Source organism: Anabrus simplex, chromosome 2 (genome assembly GCF_040414725.1).
Source record: "Anabrus simplex isolate iqAnaSimp1 chromosome 2, ASM4041472v1, whole genome shotgun sequence".
Classification (NCBI taxonomy): Eukaryota; Metazoa; Arthropoda; class Insecta; order Orthoptera; family Tettigoniidae; genus Anabrus; species Anabrus simplex.
This window is the reverse complement of record NC_090266.1, coordinates 976,857,523-976,882,251: the sequence shown is the minus strand read 5'-3', so window position 1 is coordinate 976,882,251 and position 24,729 is coordinate 976,857,523. Positions and strand designations below refer to the sequence as shown.

General features: G+C 39.3%; 1 protein-coding gene across 4 annotated transcripts in view; it reads right to left on the bottom strand.

Moving 5' to 3' along the window:
* The window catches only part of Crk (Crk proto-oncogene, adaptor protein), a 173,239-nt gene that overhangs the window by 131,136 nt on the left and 17,374 nt on the right, over nucleotides 1–24,729 (bottom strand). For all 4 annotated transcript variants that reach the window (XM_067141793.2, XM_067141791.2, XM_067141792.2 and 1 more), the window contains one exon: nucleotides 13,309–13,431. In XM_067141793.2, coding sequence (XP_066997894.1) covers nucleotides 13,309–13,415 — 107 coding nt within the window. In that variant the 5' untranslated portion in view covers nucleotides 13,416–13,431. The remainder of the gene's footprint in view (nucleotides 1–13,308; nucleotides 13,432–24,729) is intronic.

The window sequence follows — 24,729 nt, the reverse complement described above, 5'->3', positions numbered from 1 at the left end:
TATTTCATCAGGTGTCAGTCATTCTCCTACCAATGGTCCTGGGCGCTGTATAGGCGGGTGACAGCAATGCTACTGCCGAGTTAACTGAAAGTGTTTTAGATTCGGAGGACAGTGATAACTAGAGCCCGGATTTCCATGCAAATGCATGTTTTTAAATAAGCTAGCTACACTTCTCAAATTTTGCAAATATTCGTTTTACGGCTTAACAATTCCAAATAACCGTTTTTTTTTCCGCGCATGTTTGCATATTTTGGCAATTTTTTGGAAAAAATTCATGCATAATGCATATGTGGAAGATTTTGGTTTTAATAGCGCATATTTCGACGTTTAATATTGCATAATATGACTTTTATTCTGACTTTGACGCATATATATTATTAACTTGCATCATAGTGCATTTTCTGAATGTTAGTTTGCAGAATTTGGGACAATTTTTCACGTTGTAGGCTACAGTATGTCTATTACTGCGAGACGGAGAGAATGTATTCCTGGCATCCTATGTGACAACCATAGTTAGTAGCCTACATACGGTACAGGTCATACAGTATAACGCAATTAACCAAACACTTTCTTATCTGTTGCTTGAGTAAACAATGACGTAAGTCTGAAGGAATAAGGTGTCCCAGTTTTACAGTTGTACATTGCTATAAATTGAACCGTAAATTGTGCATTAATCATTGACGGCTCATTTTTCGCCTGTTAGACGAACAAAAGAAACCTTGTATCGCACTTCTGTGGCGCCGCGTTACTGGGATAGCAGCTTACAAATTCTGGTTTTTCATTGAACCCTCTACCGTTGTTATCCTGGAATGTCCTACCCGGAACTCCCAATCGTCACACGTCTGTGTTATCACAGCAAGCAATCGTTACCACTTATTGAGGACATTCAAATGTGTCTGCAATCATCGCATGGAGAAGCAGCTGCCGCAGATAGAGATAAGTTGAACAAACTAATTCGTTCAAATCCTGATTTTGAATTCGTCAAGCTTATAAAAGACGTATTGTGGTGAAAATGCAAAAGACGTACAATTTGACCTCACTTTGTCCAAATGTGTTCATTGAATTATGCATCTATCACTTCTCGTGACGTAAAAAGATAATTTGCTGTGCTTAAGTATGTGCTGAATGATAAACGGATGAGCTTAAATCAAGACAATTTGGAGAAATTAGGGTAGTTTTTGTTCATGTTTCAAAAGGAACTGAATTTTGATAGTGCATATTTTCCAGTTTATTGTGCATGTTCTGCCATATGATAGTGCATGAAAGCATGCATATTTTGAGATTTGATAGTGCATGGAAATCCGGGCTCTGGTGATAACGATTATGATAACAGTGAAGAAAAGATTTTAAGTGCAAGTTTATCTGATAAAAGTGACCGTGAAATCGTACCTAAAGCCGCGCGTGGAAAACCAAAACATAGCAAATAGGTGTGGTTAAGTAATAGAGATATCAAACCAATTATTCATCACTTTACAGGCTCTCGAGGGTTATCTCGAGAACTGAGAGACAAATATTTAGATAATTCTGAATTGGCAATGTCTGTATTCTTGGAGTTTATGGACCCATCGTTTCCCACATTGCACGGGAAACAAGTATTTACGTTATGGAACAATTATCGGACCCACATGGAAAAGAGTGCAACAAGCGGTTTGACACTAACGAGGATGAAATTAAGGCCTACTTTGCCCTCTGCATTCTGACGTCCAAGGTTCGTAAGCCTCACATCCAATTATATTTGAACAAAGATAAATATATCGAGACCCCAATTTTTTGAGAGAGAGAGAGAGAGAGAGAGAATGTAGTGTCAAGTGCTTCTATATGTATCCGAATGTTTAGAGATTTATCACATAAAAAATCTTCGTTTTAAATCACTGTTGTTGAGTACAATTATTTTGAATGCTTCACTGAAAACTGTGTGTGAAAATTCTGGTTGCTGTTCCAGAAGACATTTATTTCAGAGCAGTGCACAGTAGTTCTGACCGGGTGGCTTACTCGTGTTTTGAGGACTTAAACTGATTTCTAAGCGAGCGTGCGAGATCATTAAACCTGAAGCGATTGGGTTAATGAATATACATAGACAGCAAGTTACATTCAGCAAGGTCGGCATCGTCCAATGAAGTTGACGAAGAACTGGTAGACGTCAATGTGAGCCCCACAATCTATCTGAAGTAAAATTTTGAATTAGCAGGTAAACAAATCTTGGTGCACATTTTCAGTAGAAACCCGATAAAATTCTCTCTACTGTCATTCAATTCGCCAAATTCAACCAACAGTTGTGCTACTATCAATACCGACTATATTCTTGAGTATGGTGTTTCACCCAAGTGGAAGAAATGGTCAGAGTGCATAGATTTAAATCAGAGCGGTTTTTGTAGTAAGTACGTGTATCTATGATTAAAATAAGTTGGCTTACTTATTCCCATTACCTAATGCCCATTGTTCAAAATGAATATAAAAATCAACTACTTAAATCAGTTTGTTTCTTTTTGTCTTACTGTTTGTGGTCTATTGGATGGCACTCTGGTACCCATCCCACATGTCTGAAATCATAGAAAAATTATGTTTTATGACACTAGGAGTAGCAGAGAGGAGAGATCCTTACTATTTGCTTGCCAGGAATTCAGCAGCCCATCCCAAGAAGTTTTCTTACTTATATAGAAGAACCAAAAGTGAGACGGCATACAACATTGGCCATATCAAATGTTGCCTCCTCCCCTAAAGACTGTAATATTCTTCAATAATGTGTGTGATAATTAGGGGGCGGATTTCTATGACCAGTTATATTTTTTCCCTTAACATTATATCTTATAGTCTTGTATTTTCAACACGTTTCCAAGCATGATAATCAAAATTAAACAGGTTTTATTGGGCATATAAATGCATATTTAGGCTTTCTTAAGTTTTATGGCATATTTTCAACAAAATATCATTATAACGGCATATTTTGGTAATTTTCATTTTAATTTCATATTATAAAAATCAGAATAAGCTCTAGAAATTATTTTTCAGGATAGACTGGAATATACTACTGAAGAACCATTAGAAAGTAGTGTATGGAATGTTTCTAACAGGTAGGAGCTATCGTTTGCTAGCTGGGTCAATTCCTGGGAACCGGGCTATTGTTTACACGGAAGCAGAGGTAATTCTGCAGTTATTTGTCGTTGTTCTTATCTCTCCCCTTCCCCTTCCCTCTTCCACCTTCAACACACTGAATGACCTTGGTCATTAGGGAGCTTCAGTCATTCAGCTCCTTTCAATATGCCTAAAACGAAAGTCTCAATTTATGGAAAGTTGCGAAGTTTTGTTCGCGAGTTCGGTGAAAACATATTCAGTACGGACGGAGTGATATTATTCTGTAAATTGTGTGAGGTAAAAGTTACTGCCGAAAAACGCTTCTCTGTGCAACAACACAGTAATACTGTAAAACATAAGAATTGTGTAACTAGATATTCTGCACTTGAAAATAGGCAACGTCTGCTATTTGAAACCCCGACATCAAGTTCACAGTGTTCACAATTTTCACAAGATCTCTGCAAGATGATGGTTTCGACCAATATCCCTTTAAAGAAACTTAACAGCCGAGGCTTCAGACAGTTTCTTGAAAAATATACAAAGCATCCTGCTCCCAACGAATCTACTCTCAGGAAGGACTATCTGACCCCTTGTTATGAAGAGATGTTGGATATAATAAGGCGTGGCGTGGGAGACAGTAAGATATGGGTTTCAATAGACGAGACCACAGATGTGGATGGAAGATATGTAGCAAATGTGTTCGTTGGCACGCTGAAGGAAGACCGGCATGGAGATACATTCCTCCTGACATGTGAAGTGCTAGAGAAGACAAACCATTCCACCATAGCAGTTCTCTTCGACAATTCAATGAATCTGTTGTGGCCAAACGGGGCAAAGAGAGAGCACATTTTTCTATTTGTAACTGACGCTGCTCCGTATATGGTGAAGGCAGCCAAGAGACTTAAAATGCTATACCCGAAAATGATACATGTGACATGTCTTGCACATGCCTTGCATAGGGCAGCTGAAGAAGTTAGAAGTAGCTACCCTGAAGTTGATAAATTAATATCGAACTGTAAGAAAGTGTTTGTCAAAGCTCCACTTCGCGTTCAGAAATTTCAAGAAGAAGCACCTTCACTACGCCTACCTCCCAAGCCAGTTATAACGCGATGGGGGACTTGGCTTGATGCCGCAGTGTACTATTGCAACAACCTAGATGTCGTGGAGAAGATCGTGAAGTCTTTTGATCCTGCAGAATCGTCCTCCATAAAAACCACTGAAGATTTATTTTCAAGCACTAGGCCTACATTAAAAGTGGACCTGGCTTACATAAAGTCCAATTTTAATTCTTTATCTGGAGCAATCACGCAACTGGAAGTTTCAGGTGCAGAACTAAGCGATGCACTGGATGTTGTAAAGTGCATTGAACAGGAATTAAAGCTTGCGAAAGGAACAATAGCATCTAGGGTGTGTAGAAAATTAGAAAATGTACTGGAAAAAAATAGCGGACTTGTGTGCCTGCGTGGAATAAGTGACATTCTTTGTGGAAACCCTTCATCCGCAGATTTCCAGGAATTTTCTCCAAGTGATTTAAATCTATTCAAGTACGCTCCCGTTACATCATGTGATGTCGAAAGAAGTTTTTCTCGCTACAAGACGATACTCAGCGACAACAGGAGGGGATTCTCATTCAACAAACTTAAGATGCATGTGGTCATAAATTGCAACAATTCTGATAATGTAGACTAGATCAGGTATGAAAGTTTTATTCAAATAACATATGTTTTGTGTATAAATTAAAACTGATTGAATATTGAACAGTAAAATTAACTGTAGTGTTTAGGTCTTCCACAGAGTCCGTCCTTGCCTAGGAGTATGCAGTGTAACCTTAACGAGTTCATGAAATATTCATCATTTTAGTTGATTTTGGGTTAAAGATTTCGAAGAATTAAACATTTTTTAAACTGTAAATTAACTGCAGCCTGTAGCAATCGTAATAAAAGTGCTTCTATGAAACGTAGATTCTATTCATTAAGTCATATTTTGAATTTTATAGGTCATATTTTTATGTTTTTTAGGACATAAGTGCATACATATTTCATACATTTTTAGGTCATAGAAATCCACCCCCTAGTGATAATATTGAACTAGCATGGATATAAACTGAGGTTAAGTCAGAAACGACACCAGTTTTAAAGTCCTAATTATGACATGTCTTCATCCAACTCTGGTAAAAATGTTATGCATGGTAATAAGTTTGGATGAATAGTGAATGAAAATTGAGGTTGTGCAGTATAAGAAGTGATCACAGCTAAGGATATAAAGTGATGACAATAGTTGTAGGTGTAATTTACATGTTATCCTCTAACTCACGCAGTAATTTTTTTATGATAAAGTTGAGTGAGCAATGAATTAAAGATGTGGTCGTATAGTTAAACCGCCACGTGGCAAGTGAAGTAAATATCAGTTTTGCACTGGCTGATGAATATGTGACACAAAATTTCAATTTAAAGTAAAAGCATACGAAACATTTCACTTACAACAGTTAACAATATTCTGAACACCAAAACAAAGACTGAATACCAACTTAATAATGCTAAATTACTAAATATTAACAAGAAAGAAACTCATAATAATAAGCAAATTCACTAGCATGGGAAGAACACTGTCGCACAAAAATAAACAAGAGAGCTCTTCCTAAACGTGGGTTGGAAGTTAGCAAAATTAACATAGCAAAGATTGTTTCTGCAGTTGATTTTAATGCACAAGTACTGATTAAACATTGAAACAACTGCTTTGTGAAGTGAAAAGTGAAGCTAAAAGACATTAGATGATGCACATGTAACGTTTATGTGGAAATAACTTTAATGTACACATATGAAGTATTTGTAATACATTTTAAAAATTGTCAAAATAAATTTGCTTTTAACTTAAACTGAGTAACCTGGGCCAAAAACTAGATCCAGTATGGGGAGGATTAAAGAATCTTCCCACTTCAAGTGGCGAGGGAATGAAAATTAAATGCAAAACATACAGTGTAAAAATTCAGAGATTAGTTGTTAGAATGAAGTTACATATTCAGAAATTTAACAGCACAAAAGATAAAGAAAAAATGTTGATACTGCAAGATCTGGCAATGAAGCTCAAAATTCAGAGACAGATCCAATAGTTTCACCATCAGCATCAAAATACGAGAGATCATTAGTTATGAATCTGCTATCCACCGAGAGACCATCTCTAAAAATTAAGCAAAGTCAGATTATTCACTTTATTGTCCGAACTAGTGAAAAACAAAGAGGACTTAAACAAGTTGCAAAATTCTGTTATGCTACAAATAGTTCCTTCAATCCCATTAACCAATCAGAATTCAGAAGACTTGGAAGTATGCTGTGACCTGGCTATACTCCTATCATCTGCTTCAGTAGCAGGACCCCTTCACAAATAAATTTATTAAAGTGAGAGTGATAAGTGTTTCAAGGTTTTATTTGAGAATACAGTTTGTATTAGCTTAGATGGATGATCAAATGTGCATTATGAGCCCACTGTGTGTGTAACAGTGACCAGTGTAAACAGGGACGTACGTCTGTCCAACACAGTGGATACATCTGGGCATCTCCACATATACGACTTGCAATAAATTCAGCGAAACATTGTGAGAGCAAACTAAAGTATAATGCAAGAAGTTCCATTAGACAATGTAAGCAATATGGCAAAAATGAGGAGTGGTCTGAAAGAAAGGGAAGATATTGATGTAATTGCATATGGCTGCTCTGCTCATATTTTGAATCTTCTCTTACCAAGAACACCTCAAACACAAAAGAACATGTAGTAGAAATTGTGAAATACATCTGCAATAATCATTTTGCCAATGCAAAAATTAGAAGTGAAGGAGGACAATCATTAATCTTGCATCAGGAAATTTGATGGATTGCGCTGTCCGACTGCCTTCAATCTTAAATTAAAAAATGACCACTACTTGTGAATGCTATCTTACCTTAACCCTAAACCGGGCGCGCTGGTGAATATCGTTCACCAACCTGCGTATTTCATCTTTAGTTTTTAGTTCCTAAGACCTACGGCTGGCGCTCTGCTAATAACTTCTGCTGAAGTCTTATTGATACTCTCAGTGTAGCGGTATCTGTTCAGGAGGTTGTACGTGTCACGCTATTCGACCTTGACTCGCACGTTGCCGTCATTTGGTGAACTTTCTTCACCACGCGCCCGGAAATGTAAGTAAAATTGTACATTAAACGTTCTTGGAGTTTCATTATTTTAAAAAGTAGACTATAGAGGAAACAAAAGTAACTATTTTTATTGTAGGGCGAGTTTGTAAAGGTTGAAGACATACAAACGCTGTTACAGGAAGGATGTGATGAGGAGGAAGGATCTGATGAGGAGGAAGGATCTGATGAGGAGGAAGGATCTGAGGGAGCTGAAGTTTGTGATTTTTCTGATGGTGAAGATGAAGTGGTAAATTATTCAGACATTGAGTGTGAACAAGAAGGTGATGTAGACGTAGTTGGTAGCGATGAACACGACGAATTAGCGAGTTTTTCTTTGAGAAAGACGAAACGATGTGGTGCACCACTAGCTTTTCAAGGGCTACCTCTAGGATTGAAAATCTTTCGTTTCAACTCATGAATAAGTAGTTGGTTGAACGAGCTAAGATAGGAACACTGCTCTGGATATCCGAGCAGTGTTATCCCCATACCATCAGGAAGAAACATTAGAAGAAACAAATTACCATCGAAGAGAGGATGATGCATTCACTGAGAGTGGAAACAAAATCAAGTCACCACAATGAAGTGTAACCAGTGTCATAGCTTTGTGTGTAAAGCGTACTCTAAAAGATGCATCAGATGTGTAATCTGTGAGAATAATGACAATGATTAATGAATATTGTTAAAACTGTTTCATTTTAAGTTCTCATGAGTTAAGTATTCATCTGTTTCAATTTTATTTTCAGTCTTCTACCCATGAATATTTTTACCTTTTATTATTATATGTATGTACTGTCACTTGTAATTTGTGTTGTAATTATTATGTCCAAGGATTACAAAGCACATACGGAGTAACAATATCAGTCGTGTAAGAGTTAGTACTTGTTAACCAGTTGCTACGACTACGAAAAAAGAAAGGTGAGCGAAATTCACCACGCGCTCGGCAATGTAACATTTATAGGCTTTAGGGTTAAAAACTGGCCAATACTTGTGAAGCTTTGTGAAGAAAATAGAGCCAAGATTCAAGATTCCATTAAGAAAAAGGTTAGTGACCTTCATAAAAAGCAAAATGGGAAAGAAGGTTAAATGTGTTAAAACCAATAGCACTGGCTAACACAGGAAAGTGACTGTAGCATTGGACAAGCAGTGAAAGTACATAAAAATATAAAAGTATGACTTGGAGGAATTCCAAGTGTTAAGGAAATCTGGAATTAATGACACAAGAACTAAGATTTTGAAAAATGTCAGCATCGAGCATTGGCTGCATCATATTTTCTGGCTTTCATTGTTCATTCAGTATTAATCAACTCAGAATATGTTTTACATCCATCCGAGCACGAATGTGCATTTCAATTTGCCCAGGAAAAATGGGGGGGACTTCATTTCTATCAATACTTGTGAAATATCAAGCAAAATCTCAACCCCTCATTCCAATGAAATTAACTGATGAGGTGCAAGGAGTATCTGCTTTGCAGTGATGGAAATCTCAAGAAAATGACACTGGCAAGTTGGTAACAAAGTTATGCAACTCTTAACAGCTAGAGCATCAACCGCAAGTGTAGAATGTGTTTTCTACGTTTGATGTTCCTTCAAAGTTAAGAAACAGACATCGTGTAGACAAAGCTTCAGAGCTTGTGATTTTATATAAACACTTAAATAAGGAAGCTATAAATATGACTGAAGATGAACTAGCTTAGAAACGTGCTTGCTGTACAGAATAGTTTCTAGTTTGTGTTTTTCTATTTAACCCTTTTGCACTCAGCGCGCCGATCTATAGGCGCGAGACGTTATGATGATAAACCTCATGGCACCGAAACATCAGCTCTGTTCTATTCACGGATTTTGGTCATTTGCGTGGCTGTTAAATGGTAACAGTTGATTGTGACAGTAACTTAAAGCGTTGAATCTGCGTTTTATTCTACAGATATATTGACCAGCCCTACAAAATATTTTTATTTTCGACAAATGAAATCTGTTGACCGTGAATGTTTATGTTGTGGTTATTCAAAGTTGTTATTGTATGGATCTGTTTTGGTTGGCTTATGAGTACAACAATTTAATTATGCTATCAGTTTAGTTTAGAGTTTATTTCATTTCTTTTGTATATCGTGTGTTCGCTGTACTTCACAAACTATAATTTTACTCCTCCTCAATACTCCATTGTTGCGCGTGCTTTTTATCATAATAGCTAGGCCATATTCAAGGCCATTATCCTTGATTTTTCAGATGATTTAGACAATAATAATGACCTCCTTTTGCCGAAAGTGATTCCCGTTATGTGGGTAGTGACACAGTCACAGCTGCTCATCGTGCATCGGACCGCGAGGACTTACATCGATGACAGTTACGTGTACAGTGAATAACTTCGGGCCCACTGCTCATCGTGCATCGGACCGCGAGGACATACATCGATGACAGTTACGTGTACAGTGAATAACTTTGGGCCATGCTTCATGAGTGAATTGCAGCATACACATCATACTGATATAAAATTATTCAGAATTTAATGTTCTTTCTTTTGGGTCTAAGAGTAAAGAAGAAAGACACAATGTCTGATTTTTCTGTCATTGAAACCATAATTTATTTTTAAAAATTTGTTTTCAAAGTTTAATAATTCTTTTTTTGGCTTCCCCAATAACAATACGTCCAAGGTATATTCATTTCTGAAATGCTCATAGTTTCCTGTATTAGAGTGATTTATTTTATTTTGATATGTGTTAAACTGACTTTTTGTAATTTGATTGGAAAAATCACAGAAATTAGTTTGAGCTTCTTCGAGCAAACCACTGCACATAGGCTGAGTGCGAAAGGGTTAAAAGAATAAGTTACCAGACAGAAAAACTGGTTTGAAATATTTTATTCATATATCAATGTATTTTATTAATATATCACACCCCAATTCAAAATACTGTTAAAACACAGAATTTAGATTGATCTGTCATTCATCTCAGGTACTTAATAAATAATGAACCATACATGAATCTGAAAATAATATCAAACGATTAGTAAAAATGTAAATGTGAAAAAAAGTCTGAATTAAACCAAATAAATTCATTTAAATAAAAAATCACTGATTTTTATTTTTAAAAATTATGATTTCTTTACACCCTGGAAATATAAGTCAGCCAAGAACATACACTTTCAAGATGTGCATGCATTTACAGGGTAGTGCAGAAATAATCCATTTTGTTGTTGAAAACAACTTTTTTTTTTTTTTTTTTTTGGAAATACAATCTTAAATATATACCAAAATAAACAGAGAACTAAGGAAAATTGTTCTACCTCACAAGCTCAATGTGGCCACCATTTTGATTTCTAACTTCATTCAAGCGAACACTGATGTTAGTCATTACCCAAAGTTATTGAATGCCATGTTAGTCATTACCCAACGTTATTGACTTCCTTGATTTCACTGCAAGCTTGAAAGAATTAAGGCCGATTCACACACCTACGAGGCTTGACAGTGCTTTCTGTATTCGTCCATTCCGACATGAACTTTTCATGGCTGTTCTCACACTTCAGTTCCATACAGAAAACTCTGTAGTTACGCGTTCTGTGACAAACTGTCAGGGACAGGTACAATCTTGGATGAAGAGGGAGAAAGAAACGAAGAAACAGTGTGTTCAACCTACAGGAAAATGCACAAGATTAAAAGGAGAATTTTATGGACTTGCATTCAGTGTGCTGCTGAAGGAAATAGAACGTTTAGTTGCAAAGGAGGACATTTGTGTATCTTTAAAACGGCCTGGGAACCTGTGTGAAATGACCCACATGGTGAAATGTTCTTGCAAGATATCCAACATAATGTTAGCAGCGTACGGCCTTGCTCCATCTTGCATGAAGCACTGTGTACTGAAGAGCAACACAGTAGCAAGATGTTGTGGGATGAAGTTAATGCAGAGTACACTCAAGTAAAGCTCACTGTTCACAAGTTCTTCCAAGAAAACGTGTCCAATAAGTTCATGACTGAAAATTGCTACCCATACAGCAATCCTCGGAAGCATGTTATTTATCACGAAGAACTTGTAGATTTCCAGTAGCCCTTTAGCGTACATTTTGTTAACTACACCACCGTCCAAACAAAAATGTGCCTCGCCAGAAAACCAAACACTGTTAATACTTTCAACACTATGCCCATACGGCATACTGCTTTCCTGGTTATGGATGGCGCCCGTATACCGTACAAGCGTTATTTTCATGCATGTTTGTATGCAGCTGCACATATCGCATACGATTTCTGTTCCTTGCTTGGAGGTAGTAGATAGTGTCCACTAGAAGGCAGCAGTTTTTGGGAAGTTCAAACTGAAACGATAAAACGGTAGTTTCTCCTTGCCGTGACCTCTACTGAAGCACTCGATGTGTCAGGTGCTCAGCGCACCAAATCTGTCATGTTGTCAGCTCTGTAGCTGCACAAATATGTCCTCACCTTGGCTCAATGTCAGCGATATCTTGGATTTTATCGGGAGTACCGGATTCAGAAATAGACGACAGTGATGAATACCTTGCTTACGAACCACATATCAAGTGATAGTTTGGGCAAGACTTTTTCTTGTTATGTCACTTGCGAATTACAGTTTTTAGATGCATTATTATACTCTGAATACAAATGATAGAAATATTTAAACTCTCCAGAAATTGGAGCTTATGTTTTTGTAAAGACGAAGAGATGGAGGCTGTACCACAGAAAGAAAGTGGATGGTGGTGCAATGAGTGCAGGGTTGGACTATGCATAGCCCAATGTTTATCTAAAGGGGTACAATGTCCAGGTCTCCAGCGCTTCATAATGGTACTAATCACCGGTAAAGTAAACCATGGTGTCTCCCCTATAGTAGTACTAATCACAGGTAACGTAGATTCTTGGTGTTTCTCGCATGGCGGTACTAATCACAGGTAATGTAGACCCATTATATGTCACACACAATGGCACCACTCACAGGTGACACAAACCCATGGTTTTTTGCACATAGGGGTAATACTCACAAGCAACGCAGACCCATGGTGTTACTCACATAGTGGGACTAATCACGGGCACCAGTATTCCCGTGGTGTTCCTTACTTAGTGGAACTTAATGTGGTACTACTCATAGGTAAAGCAGACCCATTCTGAACACAGTGGCACTGACCGGTGGTATACACACAATGACCATTATCACAAACAACGCTCAGACACACAGTGTTTCGCGCATAATGGTACTGCTCCTATGTAACACAGACCCACGATTTTTCTTGCAAGGTGGTACTAGTCGCAAGTAACGCTGACCCATAGTGTTCCGCACATAATGGTACAAATCACAAGTATTCTCATGGTTCTAATGTCATCATATCTTGGTCGCCCCTTTTAGTTGCCTCTTACAGCAGACAGGGGATACCATGGGTGTATTCTTCGTCTGCGTTGCCCACCCATAGGGGGTTCACCTATCATTACGTAAGCCAACAAACTACGTTTTTCAATGTTTTGTGATATTAGTAAAGACAACTTTCTGTCAGTAGCATAATGTTTTTAAATATTCACATACAGTTTTTGGTGACTGTACCAGTTGAATGAAAACATACCAAGCTTTTTACATTGCTACTGATATCTTGGTAGCTACGAGATGTCCAGTTTTTCTTGTAATCCAAACCACTGGTATGCAGTTCCCCCCCCCCCCCCCCCCCCCCAACATCTCGCATACATTAACTGGGATTTGAAACACAGCTACCTTGGCTGGACAATTCTGAATTGATTTTCAAGGCCAAAATGCTTTCCATTTGACACAGAATTACTATTATATAATGTATACAATGAACAAAGCAGATTTCAAAACAAGTCATGTCATTTGATAGTGGACTGCACTGAATTCTGCAAGAACCAAACTTTTAACCCCTCTCAGGGAACAAGTTGTATGATACGTGCACCTTCCCAAGAATTCGCATAAACTGCAATGCTCAACAATGGTAGTCAAGAACCTTTACCTCAAACACTCATCGTTAGTTCTAATGATTTGAAAGGTAAAGAAACTGTTCTAATATAAAATGGTTAAGGAAAACAGAAAGAGGTGGGAACTACAGGTACTTGCAAACTGTGCTTTCCACTTACCTGACACACAAAACATAGTCTCCATGGATTGTTGTACTGTCTCTTACAAGAAACACACCACCTTCCTTCTCACCCATGAGCAAATCAGTAGCATCTTGCCGAGACATAGGACCAAAGTACCAACTGAAAAACAAAATGAAATTAAAGAAAATAAATAAATGATATTAGGCAAAAACTGGCTGTGATGTAGGTTGCCTTTTCATAGAAGTATAGTGCCAATGTAATTTGGCAGTACATCGAAAGATATTCAAAACAGTTTTTCACCCAAATAACAGACCATACCGCCAACATCTCACACAAAGCAGTGTGGTAAGAATCAATATTATGAGTGGTCACTCCAGTCAGAAGCACATTCAGTTCATTGGCTTCAAAACTGAAAACATGATTGTCCAGCACAGTTTTGGGGTACAGAAATGCAAAGACACTATGCCTGAGAGTATATATCAAGAATATTACAAGAATAAGACCACCTATTCAGTACATACCAAGAATCGTATGGTTAAACTTTTACATAATATTATAGAGTTAACGTCGTAATGGTCTACCTTCTCTAATAATACTGCATATTATAGTATTGAAAAAGGTGGACCATTATGACATTAATTTAATAATTAATATTGTGATCACAATTCAATACAGATCAAAACCATGAAGTGTATATCCTATGATAATATTATAGTCTTATTAGGTACATGATTCACCCTTTATTAGGGGCATAATCAGCCTTAACTCAACCTCAAGTTTAGTTACGTTAAGCGAAGACTAGGATATAGAATTAGAGAGTGAAAGTAGTGATCGTGACATTGATGTTGCTTTTGATACACGGGAAAATATCGGCCGTAATGTTATTGATGGTGGGTTTGTGTGAGAAGGCATGGATAATTATAGAGGGCAAAGAGAAATATTTACGGCAAATTATGGGTCTCGGGATGCTGCAAAGAACTGCTTATATCCTCTGTGAAAATTTTCAGTTGTTTTCTACTGTCGATTTCGTAAAGATGATAGTAGAATAGGCAGATATTTATGCTTAACGTCGCATGCGATTACACAATGTGATATTTCTGTTCTGATCGAGAGTAAATGAATGTGTACTGGTTACTGTGCAGGAAATGGATGTAGTTTTTGCATTGTGTATGTTAATAAGAATAGTACAGAAACCTGTACCGAGATCTTATTTCTCAAAAAAATCTGGATACTAGCTACTCCTATATTTGGTTCAGTCATATCTCGTGTTCGATTTCAAAGCTCAGAATATGCCTCCACTTCACTGACCTGGGATAATTCCAGTAAATTATGCTGATTGTGTGTTTATGCACTAATAACAAACTGAACATTTTGGTAAAATCCATTGAACCACTTGTCATTTATGCCCGATTAACTGAAAGCCTGCACTCGTAGCATGCTTGGTGCTATACTCCTCCCGCAGCACAGGGCAGCCAGGGAGTGAAAGTCGTTCCACGCTGAGAGGTTAAACAAAATTGATCCCAATGTGAAGTTCACTAAGGAGGATGAGACCAAGGAATTCTTGAATTTTCTTGACATAACGGTTACACGCGTTAATAATACTTCAGAGTTTTCAGAAAACCTACACATTCTCCTGTAACTTTAAAAAACTCCTCTTTACACCCCAATACTCATAAACAGGCATCATTCTATAGTTTAATATACAGAGCTTAAAAAATCCTCTTTCTGCCAACAATCTGAAATCTGAACTCAGTTATATCAGGAATCTGCCTAAACTTAATGGGTTTAAAATTGATATGGTCAATCGTTTAATGAATAAAGTCAAGCTTACATTGCCCACTAATCTTCTTCCAGATAAACCTAAAAAAAAACTAAGTTTGCCACGTTTACATATAATAACCCAGCCATTCATCACATTGCAAATACCTTAAAGTAACAACATTAATGTAGCTTTCAGGACAGCGAACACTAATCAAAACATATTCTTTAATCATAACGAGGTCAATCATAATAGCAGCCGTTATTCAGGGTCTGGCATTTACAGGTTAACATGTACACAGTGTGGATATTCTTACATTGGGCAAACAGGTTGGAGCATCTATAAGAGATATATGGAACATTACAATGCCAAAAAGCATAATAAATACTCAACGATGAGCTTGCACATGAAGGAAGTAGAACATCATTTCACATCTATACAGAAAGACCTTACTATTATTAGAGATATAGGTAAAGGAAAACTTATGAACTAGAAAATTTAAACATCTTTTTAGACCAGGCCTATAATAAAAACCAAAATCTTAATGATGTTATTAAAGTTAAAAATCCTTTATATGAATTAATATCTAAATTATTACACATTGTGAGTTTCAAACAGATCAATATCCCTATTATTTTTAAATCTGACCATTTAAAATAAGGCAAACACACCTAGCCAACATTGGAAAAAATCTTTGAGAATGGGACCACTAAACTGTGAAGAAATTGAGAATGCTGCTGGTTCTAAAATTTTTAATTCATCGGCGTTTCTCCATCACTTACCACACACATTTCACCTGGCATGTTGTCCTCTCAAACTGGGTTTCTCAAGCTTTTCCGCTCCCCTCCTAGCCATTCGTGGTGGTGTTTCTACAAAGACAGACTGTCAGCCTGAATTTTCAACACAGTGATTTCGTCTTGTTTTTGAATTATCAGTCTAAAACAATTTTAGACTAAGAGGTCCGCAACCTATTAGCACTTATTGCTTTGTTTCCATCCGTATCATTTCTTTTCTCTTAGGTTTAGCACACTTTTTTGATTTAATTATCTTTTATATTAACCCTTTTTTCACTGAATTTGTCTCAGCGAGTTATTTATTGCCCCACCTAGTGATGTAAATATTGTATATTGTTATTGTTTTTATTTCAGTCATGTCTCTTTTGTTTTTGTTTTTTTCCTTCATTATGTTTTTAGCACATTTTCAGCTTGTACTATGTAGATTACTTTAACCCCCCCGGCCCTATTTCACTGATGACTCAAATGAGTTGAAACATGTTTGAAATTTATTGCTCCATCTAATGATAGAAGTAAGTTTTGTATTGAATTAGGAGGACACATTTAATTTTTCCATTGTAAAGTGAAAACCGTCAATACGGAATGATTCTAATATCTTGTAACAACACAATATGAACGAGTAAATAACACGGCCTTGGCGTTCATGTATAAGGGGGTCATCTTATAAGACAAGTTAATTCGTCAATACTTTCCTCTTGTTACTGATAATTTTTCAGTCACATCTAAGGCTAAGAACCAACACACAACAACTGGGCCGATTGTCCTTACAAGACCATCATTAAGAACTGCTTCACTATAAAGCAACAACTCCAGTTGAGATTTTTCGAGAAAATATTCGTTCTGTATCAACACGTATGGCAGGAAGCAAGATTTTCCTATAACAATTATCACAACATTAATTATTCTAACATTACAATGAATACTTCTTATCCAATTGCACAGCACGGTCTGACTTATGCCTCTTGTCTTAAAGCTGACGTTGCATAAGTCACATCATGCACGAGTTAATGTTATACTCAGGTTTTAAACTATAAAAGTTCCCCTAGAAGAAGGTGTCATTGGACCAAAGTCTTAATGTTATAATGGTAGCGTAAATTGAAGAAGATCCATTTTGGTTTTAGACAGTCTACACTCCATATAAGTTAGGACTGATCATCCCCCTCGTGTGTGCTTCTACAATTGTAGGGGATTAACCTTGGTTACCCTCTTCAATTGAAGATCCTCTTCGTGGTGGGGGGGACTAGTAGCTCCTTTCTTGCGATGCCGAGTGGAGCCCTATTGGGTAACCATTCGGTATACAAGGAGGAGGAAGCTAAAGCACCACCCAACCCTAAGGTGTAACGCGACCCGTGCCGATGGGGTGCATGGCACATGGGAGATGTGTCCTGAACGGAGCCTTCGAGATACTTGGCGCCCTCTCGAAGTAAGTAGCCTTACCCGGGTATGCGGGGCTCTGCCTGGGCGGACATATATTTCCCTAGCTCCTCGTGGGACCTAAATGAGTACTGTAGCTACCCATAAACCGGAGAGCTCTTCTGGGGCCTCCGAGAGAAACACCAGTTCAACAACCGATGGGGACTCTTCGGAGATACCCTCGGATAGTACGACCTCGACAGTAAGAGAGCTCACTCTAGAGGTGGGCAATCTACTAGTCCAGAAGAAGAAGAAGAAACAGCGCTCCGGCGCTGAGAAGAGGAGGTATAAGAAGGCCTTAAAGGCCCGGGAGCAGGCCAAAGATGGCCAAACTCCTGGAGCTGAGAGGCCTTCTACTGCCATGACAGCGACGACTGTGGGGGGATCCAATGGGCACAAGAGGCGGGACCCTGAAAAGGGCTCTGCTTCTAGGGCACAGAGGACTCCACCCACCAAGACGCCAGTGGGGAAACGACTTCTGTCGGGGGCAACCCCAGAAGAAGATCGGCCGACCCACAAAAAACCCAAGGTTGAGTATGCTAGGATAGCTAAAGCTGGGATCAGGATGGCCATTGTACCTGTAGGATATCCTGACCAGCAGCTAACCGAGAAACAGGTAGAATCTGTGGAGGAGGCTATCACCGATCTGATAGACGGGCTTCCAGAGCAGGGGCCCATTAAGCCTCAGTTCCTGGATTGCTATCTGTCGAGAGGTGCGGCCGTCATTATCGCAGAGAATGATGAGACTGTAGCATGGCTTTCTAGTCTTGTTACAGGTCTACAACCGTGGGAAGGAGCCAGACTCACAATTGTGGGCATGGATAAACTCCTTTCCTATAAGAGAGTCATGGTCTGGATACCAGGACAACCAAAGGACAATAACGTCCTTTTGGGAAGAATGGCACGCCAGAACCATGGCTTAAATCCCAACAGCTGGAGGGTCTATGACCGCAAGGAGGAGAAGAGAGGTGTCCGACTTGTGGTCAGCATGGACTCCAGAGATGTGGAGAAAGTGGTGGGGAAGAAGATCTTCTGCGGGGTGCATGTTGCTACCTTCACCTTGGTGGAGGGCAAGCGCGACAAGCAGAGGACCAACCCCACCACAGACAATACTGAGACCAGCAGGGGCGAAGAGCGGGAACCCGGACAGGAACCAGGGCCAGCCAAGCCTCAGGATTCATCGCGGGAGACGGAGCTGCACGTTCCGGAGACCGCATAAGGTAAAGTATTGCATGAAAGTAAGGAATGATTACTTTCATACAAGCAAACATACAACATTGTATAGCGGCCTCCAGGGTACTTATTAGAAGTATCCAGAAAGGCATGTTTTCGGTCGCCCTGATACAAGAACCCTGGCTTAGACAGGGGCATATCATGGGACTAAGATGTGCAGGCTTCACTCTATTCAGTGGAATAGCAGAGGAAAAGCCTAGAGCATGTATACTAGTTAAGGATCATAACGCTTGGGCTATACCAGGCTTCATTACTAGAGACCTTGTAGCAGTTCTAGTGAGATATGAAGAGGGCGGACAGCCAAGAGATCTGGTTGTCTGTTCTGCATATTTCCCAGGAGACTCTGAATCTCCACCCCCGCCGGAGGAGTTCAAGAGACTGGTGATATATTGTAAGAAACAAGGATTAAACCTTATAGTAGGATGCGACGCCAATGCTCATCACAGCATTTGGGGAAGCAAACACACAAACCGAAGGGGAGAGCATTTCATAGAATTTCTATGTACAACTGATCTTGAGATCATGAACATAGGTGATACCCCTACCTTCATCAATAACAGGAGTGAGGGGATCATAGATCTTACCCTGGGTTCCATGGGAATCATACAGGAATTTAAAGACTGGAAAGTTTCTTTGGAACCTTCCTTGTCAGACCATAGACACATTGTGTTTCATATAGAGGGCTCCTTTGAGATCCCACCTTATAGAAACCCTAGACGAACCAACTGGACGTCTTTTAGGGAGGACGTGAGGAGGGGACTGGAAGGAGGACCCTCAAATATAATTAAGAACAAAGAGGAGCTGGAGCTCAGTGTGAGCTTTCTCACACAAATACTGGTTACCTCTTATGAATTAAACTGCCCAGTTGTTAAGGCAAAAAGAGCAACAGGAAGTTTCAAGTGGAATAGTTATCTTGAACACCTGAGGAGAAACACACGAAGGCTCTGGAATAAATACAGGGAACTTCAGGATCAAGAAAGCCTAGATTCTTATAAAGAATCACAAAGAAGGTATAAGTCAGAAGTCAAAAAGGCTTCTAGGAAATCTTGGAGACAGTTTTGTGACTCCATTGAAAGTCAACATGAAGCGGCAAGGCTTCATAAAATTCTAACCTTGGATGGAAGGGCAAGGCTGGGCTCACTGGAGTCACCTTCGGGTGGATACACATCCACAGAGAGGGAGACCCTGAACCTACTGCTTGATGCCCACTTTCCAGGTTCAGCAGTCACGAATAGTGAAGTAGAATCGAGCGGATCCTTCAGACCCGATAGAAGTGGCTGGAAGGAAGCCGCAGAGATTGTTACCCACAGAAGGGTGAAGTGGGCATTAGAATCTTTTGCCCCTTACAAAAGCCCAGGAATGGATGGGATCTTCCCGGCGCTTCTTCAGGAGGCGGGTGAGGTCCTTATACCATACCTGGTCAGAATTTTTAGAGCCTGTCTCACTATGGGGTACGTGTACTCCTTGTGGCGTCAGGCGAAGGTAGTATATATACCTAAACCCGGAAGGTCTTCATATACTAGACCTAAGGATTATAGACCCATCAGTCTAACGTCTTTTCTTCTTAAGACCTTGGAAAGACTAGTGGATAGACATATCAGGGAGAAAGTTTTAAGAGACTGTCCCCTGCATCCTCATCAGCATGCATATCAACCAGGGAAGTCGGTTGAGACGGCACTACACCAGCTAGTTTCTAGGCTGGAAAGTGCCCTGGATCAGCAGCAACTTGCTATGGTTGTATTCCTAGATATAGAAGGGGCCTTTAATTACACATCTTTGGGCTCCATAGAACTTAGTCTAGAGAGAAGAGGAGTGAGCAGGATGCTCATAAAATGGATTATGGCCTCGCTGCAGGGCCGTCAAGTTCTGTTTACCCTCAACGCAGTTATGTTGAGAGCTAATATAGACAGGGGGTGTCCACAGGGAGGAGTATTATCACCAACATTATGGTGTCTGGTAGTGGATGAACTACTTACCAGGCTAAATGTTGGAGGAATTTACGCCCAAGGCTATGCAGATGACATCAGCCTGATGGCGGTGGGAAATTTCCCTAGTACGGTCTCAGAGCTCGTACAGAGCTCCCTACGTAGGGTAGAAAGATGGTGCCACGACACGGACTTGTCGGTTAATCCCGACAAGACGGAGCTCGTGGTATTTACCAGGAGGAAGAGGCTAGACGGACTGTCAGAGCCTTTCCTATTTGGGAAAAAATTAGTTAAGACAACCTCAGTTAAGTACCTAGGGGTAATCCTTGAGGCAAGACTGAGCTGGAAGAAACACATAGACCATAAGGTGGATAAGGCTCGCAAGATTATGTGGGCCTGTCGCAGGGCCGTTGGAAAGACTTGGGGCCTAGGACCTAAGGTGGTCCAGTGGCTCTATATTTCTATTGTACGGCCCACGATCACCTATGCATCTTTAGTCTGGTGGCCAGGCTCGGAGAGTAAAACTGTGACCACCAAGTTAAACAGTGTCCAAAGACTTGCGTGTCTAGGAATAACAGGGGCACTGGATACTACACCATTATGTGCAATGGAGGCCATCCTAGGTCTTCCCCCCTTACATCTATATGTTAAGGAAATAGCGGGAATGAGTGCCTACCGCCTTTGGTCACTCGGAGGATGGTCCTTCAAGAATCCGAATAGAGGTCATGCCTCTATTCTCACAAGGCTTCACCAGACTTGCCCTATGACAATGATGATTGGGGACCTGATGAAGCCTAGTTTTAATTTGAACTATAAATTCACAGTGGTGATACCCACAAGGGAGGAGTGGGCCGCGGATGCTGGGGCCCGTCTTAGCTCTGGGGGCTGTACATGGTACACAGATGGCTCGCGGACAGAGACGGGCACAGGCGCCGGGGTCTGGGGGCCTAAGACAAGGCTCTCCCTACCTATGGGTAAATACGCTACTGTTTTCCAGGCCGAAGTATATGCAATACTGGCCTGTGCTGTATATATATGGAAAATGCCTGGACATAGACGATGTATCACTATTTGCAGTGATAGCCAGGCAGCGTTAAAAGCACTATGTGCAGTTAAAACAACATCAAAAATGGTATGGGAATGCCAAAGGATGTTAGATCAGCTGTGTGAATTTAGCTCAGTTACCCTATTATGGGTCCCTGGGCACACAGGTATCAGTGGAAATGAAGAAGCTGACAAACTAGCGAAACAAGGCTCAAAAGGTCCTTTTATAGGACCAGAGCCCTTCCTGGGAGTGTCACTCCGAAGCGTGAAACTGGTAATATCCCAGTGGACAAACCAGTCTCACTTAGACATTTGGAAGAGGTTAACTATAGCAAGGCAGGCACGTGAACTTATCAAAGGGCCTAGCCAAAGATATAAAAAGGTCCTGATAAATTTGAATAGGACCAGAATGCGAATGGTAGTTGGACTGTTGACAGGCCACAATACCTTACAGAGACACCTACACATCATGAAAATCAGTCAGGATCCGATGTGTAGAAGATGCGGTAGGGAGGAGGAGACCTCCGCGCATGTGTTATGTCAGTGTGAGGCTCTTGCAAGCACTAGACATCGATACCTTGGCTCACATTTCGTGAGCCTGGAAGACATCAGGAATGCCAACATCCGGACACTGGTATCCTTTATAGGAGCACTAGGTCTGGACTAGGCAAACCCGTTTAAGGGACACAAAGGGTCTTCACAGACCTACGTGTGGAGCCCTGCGAAGGCAGGGTTCACCCATTCTTTATCTATCTATCTATCTAGGACTGATCATGTTCTAAATTTGAATTTTAAAAAGTGTATTTCATCACTAGTTTTCTCCATTAACCATCATTTGTTCTGTCCATATATTTTGGATGTTTTCTAGAGTGTTAATTTTAAGATGTCACAATGTTAAAAAGGTTATTAATTGTATACTTATAACTTACAAGGATTGTTAAGGTCCAAGACCAATGACTTTAAGGTTGAGTTAAGGCTGATGACGCACCTAATAGAGGGTGAAACGTGCAGCTGTTCAAGGATCAACTAGCATTTAAACTTTCTCAGAAATGCTGCCAGACCCTAAAAATAACACTTTGTGAGAGGGATGGAATGGGACACAGACATCTGAGTTTAGCCTGATGATTCTTCCTCACCTCCTTGACATATGTCCTTCGAGCCATAGCATCAGAATATACAATAGCTCCACACCAAGAAGCAGCACACAAAACTGTCCGTTTTGGCTGTAATGCATAACCATCCTACTGCGTGCACATCAATGCACTGCACAATACAGAGACAACTTGAATAGACAAGTGCTTCACTATTCTTAATTTCAGTTTATGGAAGTGATACATGAATACTGTACCGGTAGAGTATATGTTAATATCTTTGACAGAACATATTCACAAACAAAATCTTAATAGCCTAAATTAACCAAGTGCCCAACTTCAACTTTAAATATAATATCCAAAATATTGGTTTCAGCAAAATTGTGATATAAAATAATTTTCTTTACGGGTATTTTTATCAACAAAATTCAAACCTCCACTTGATAAACCAGATCTCAGATTTCTATACCCTACAGAGCAGAAATTTGGCCCATACATTATTGTACAAAAGAACCTTGTTTATCTGGCCCTCATTAATCCATATCTCCAGTTTATATGGATCGAAAATAATAAAATGTATTTTTACTTGTACAGTATTTCTTTTACGGGGCTGATTCTTCTTGAATGTCTTTTCCGCCAAGGATAGTTAAGGACAGGAATTGGAAGTAAGTTGGCCGCGGTCTATCAAAGGTACTGTCCCGGCATTCACCTGGAATTGAGAACGGGAAACCGTGGACTCTTCTGGGTTCCTTGACACATTTGCAGGCATTCCTGGATGCTCGACGTAGATGTAAATGACAAATGATTGGTTGAAAAATGACTAACTCAGGCAACGGTATAATGACAGATGAATAAAGTATTGCCTCTCGTTCCTCGGCAGGTAATGATGAGAGTGATGGTGAATTCGACAATGAAACCGGCGCTCCATCAGAAGAAACAATGACTCGTAGAGATGCAACAATGCAGCTGGACAAACTGATGGCCTATTTAGAATCCCAGACTGAAACCACACCGGCACAACTGATGTTAGTAAAACATCTTGGTGATCGTGCTGCGCGCAAACGCTATACAAATGTAAAACAGAAAAAACTCTCACATTATTTTAGTGCATAAAAGCCATAAATGTAAGAAAAGTGTTCTTATATTTTTTGTACAATTGAAAAAAGGTATTACTCTACAACTTATGTTAATATATTATATAACATGTACTGCATTTGTATTTTAGTTTTCCGGATTATCCGGATTTGATGATCCGGATCAATTCCGGTCCCACTTAATCCAGATAAACGAGGTTCTTGTGTAGATTGGTCATTTTTAGAATAATTGATCCTTTCTTTTATTTTTACAGCTATACCATCCTTCATCTAAAATAAGTAACTTAATATATTCACAATCTTTAATTTTTAAAGCCTCTAACACTATACTTCGGCTCAAAGTTGAAGATGGACAACAAGGAAGCATTGTACCATTGTTCAAAAAAGGAAATAGGAAGAAACGTGAAAATTATAGAGGTATAACCCTATTATCACATGGGCTAAAAATAATGGAGAAAGTCATAGACAAAAGACTAAGGGATATAATAGAAACACAGAGGAAGAACAATATGGCTTTAGACCGAATAGATCAACAATAGATTTGATATTTACAGTGTGAAAGATAAGGGAAAAACAACTGGAAAGGAACAAAGAAATCATCTTCATATTGTTCGATTTGGAAAAGCTTATGATACAGTTAAGAGAAAACATGAATGGGAATGCCTACGGAAAAGGAATGTACCCAGAATAATTAACAAGATAAAAATGTTGTATCATAAGAGTAAAAGCAGTGGCAAGTGGTGAGTGGTGACTGAAACATTTTATACAAAAAAAGGTCTCAAGCAAGGAAGTGCAATGTCACCATTATTGTTTATTATATTGATGGATGGAATCATAAAACGTGTAAAAGTGATGAAGTGAATGCTTTGGTATTTGCAGATGATGTGGTGATTTGGAGAAAGGGAGAAAAGGATGTACAAAGGAAACTGGACATTTGGAATGAAAATTTGAAGGAGTTTGGAATGGTAATTAGTAAAAAGAAAACTGTAGTCATGCATTGTGGAAAAGAGAAGCCAAGTGAACATAGACGGAGAATGGTTAGAGAATGCAGAACAGTTTACATATCTGGGTAGCATTATTAATGGAAGTAATGAAATCAACCCT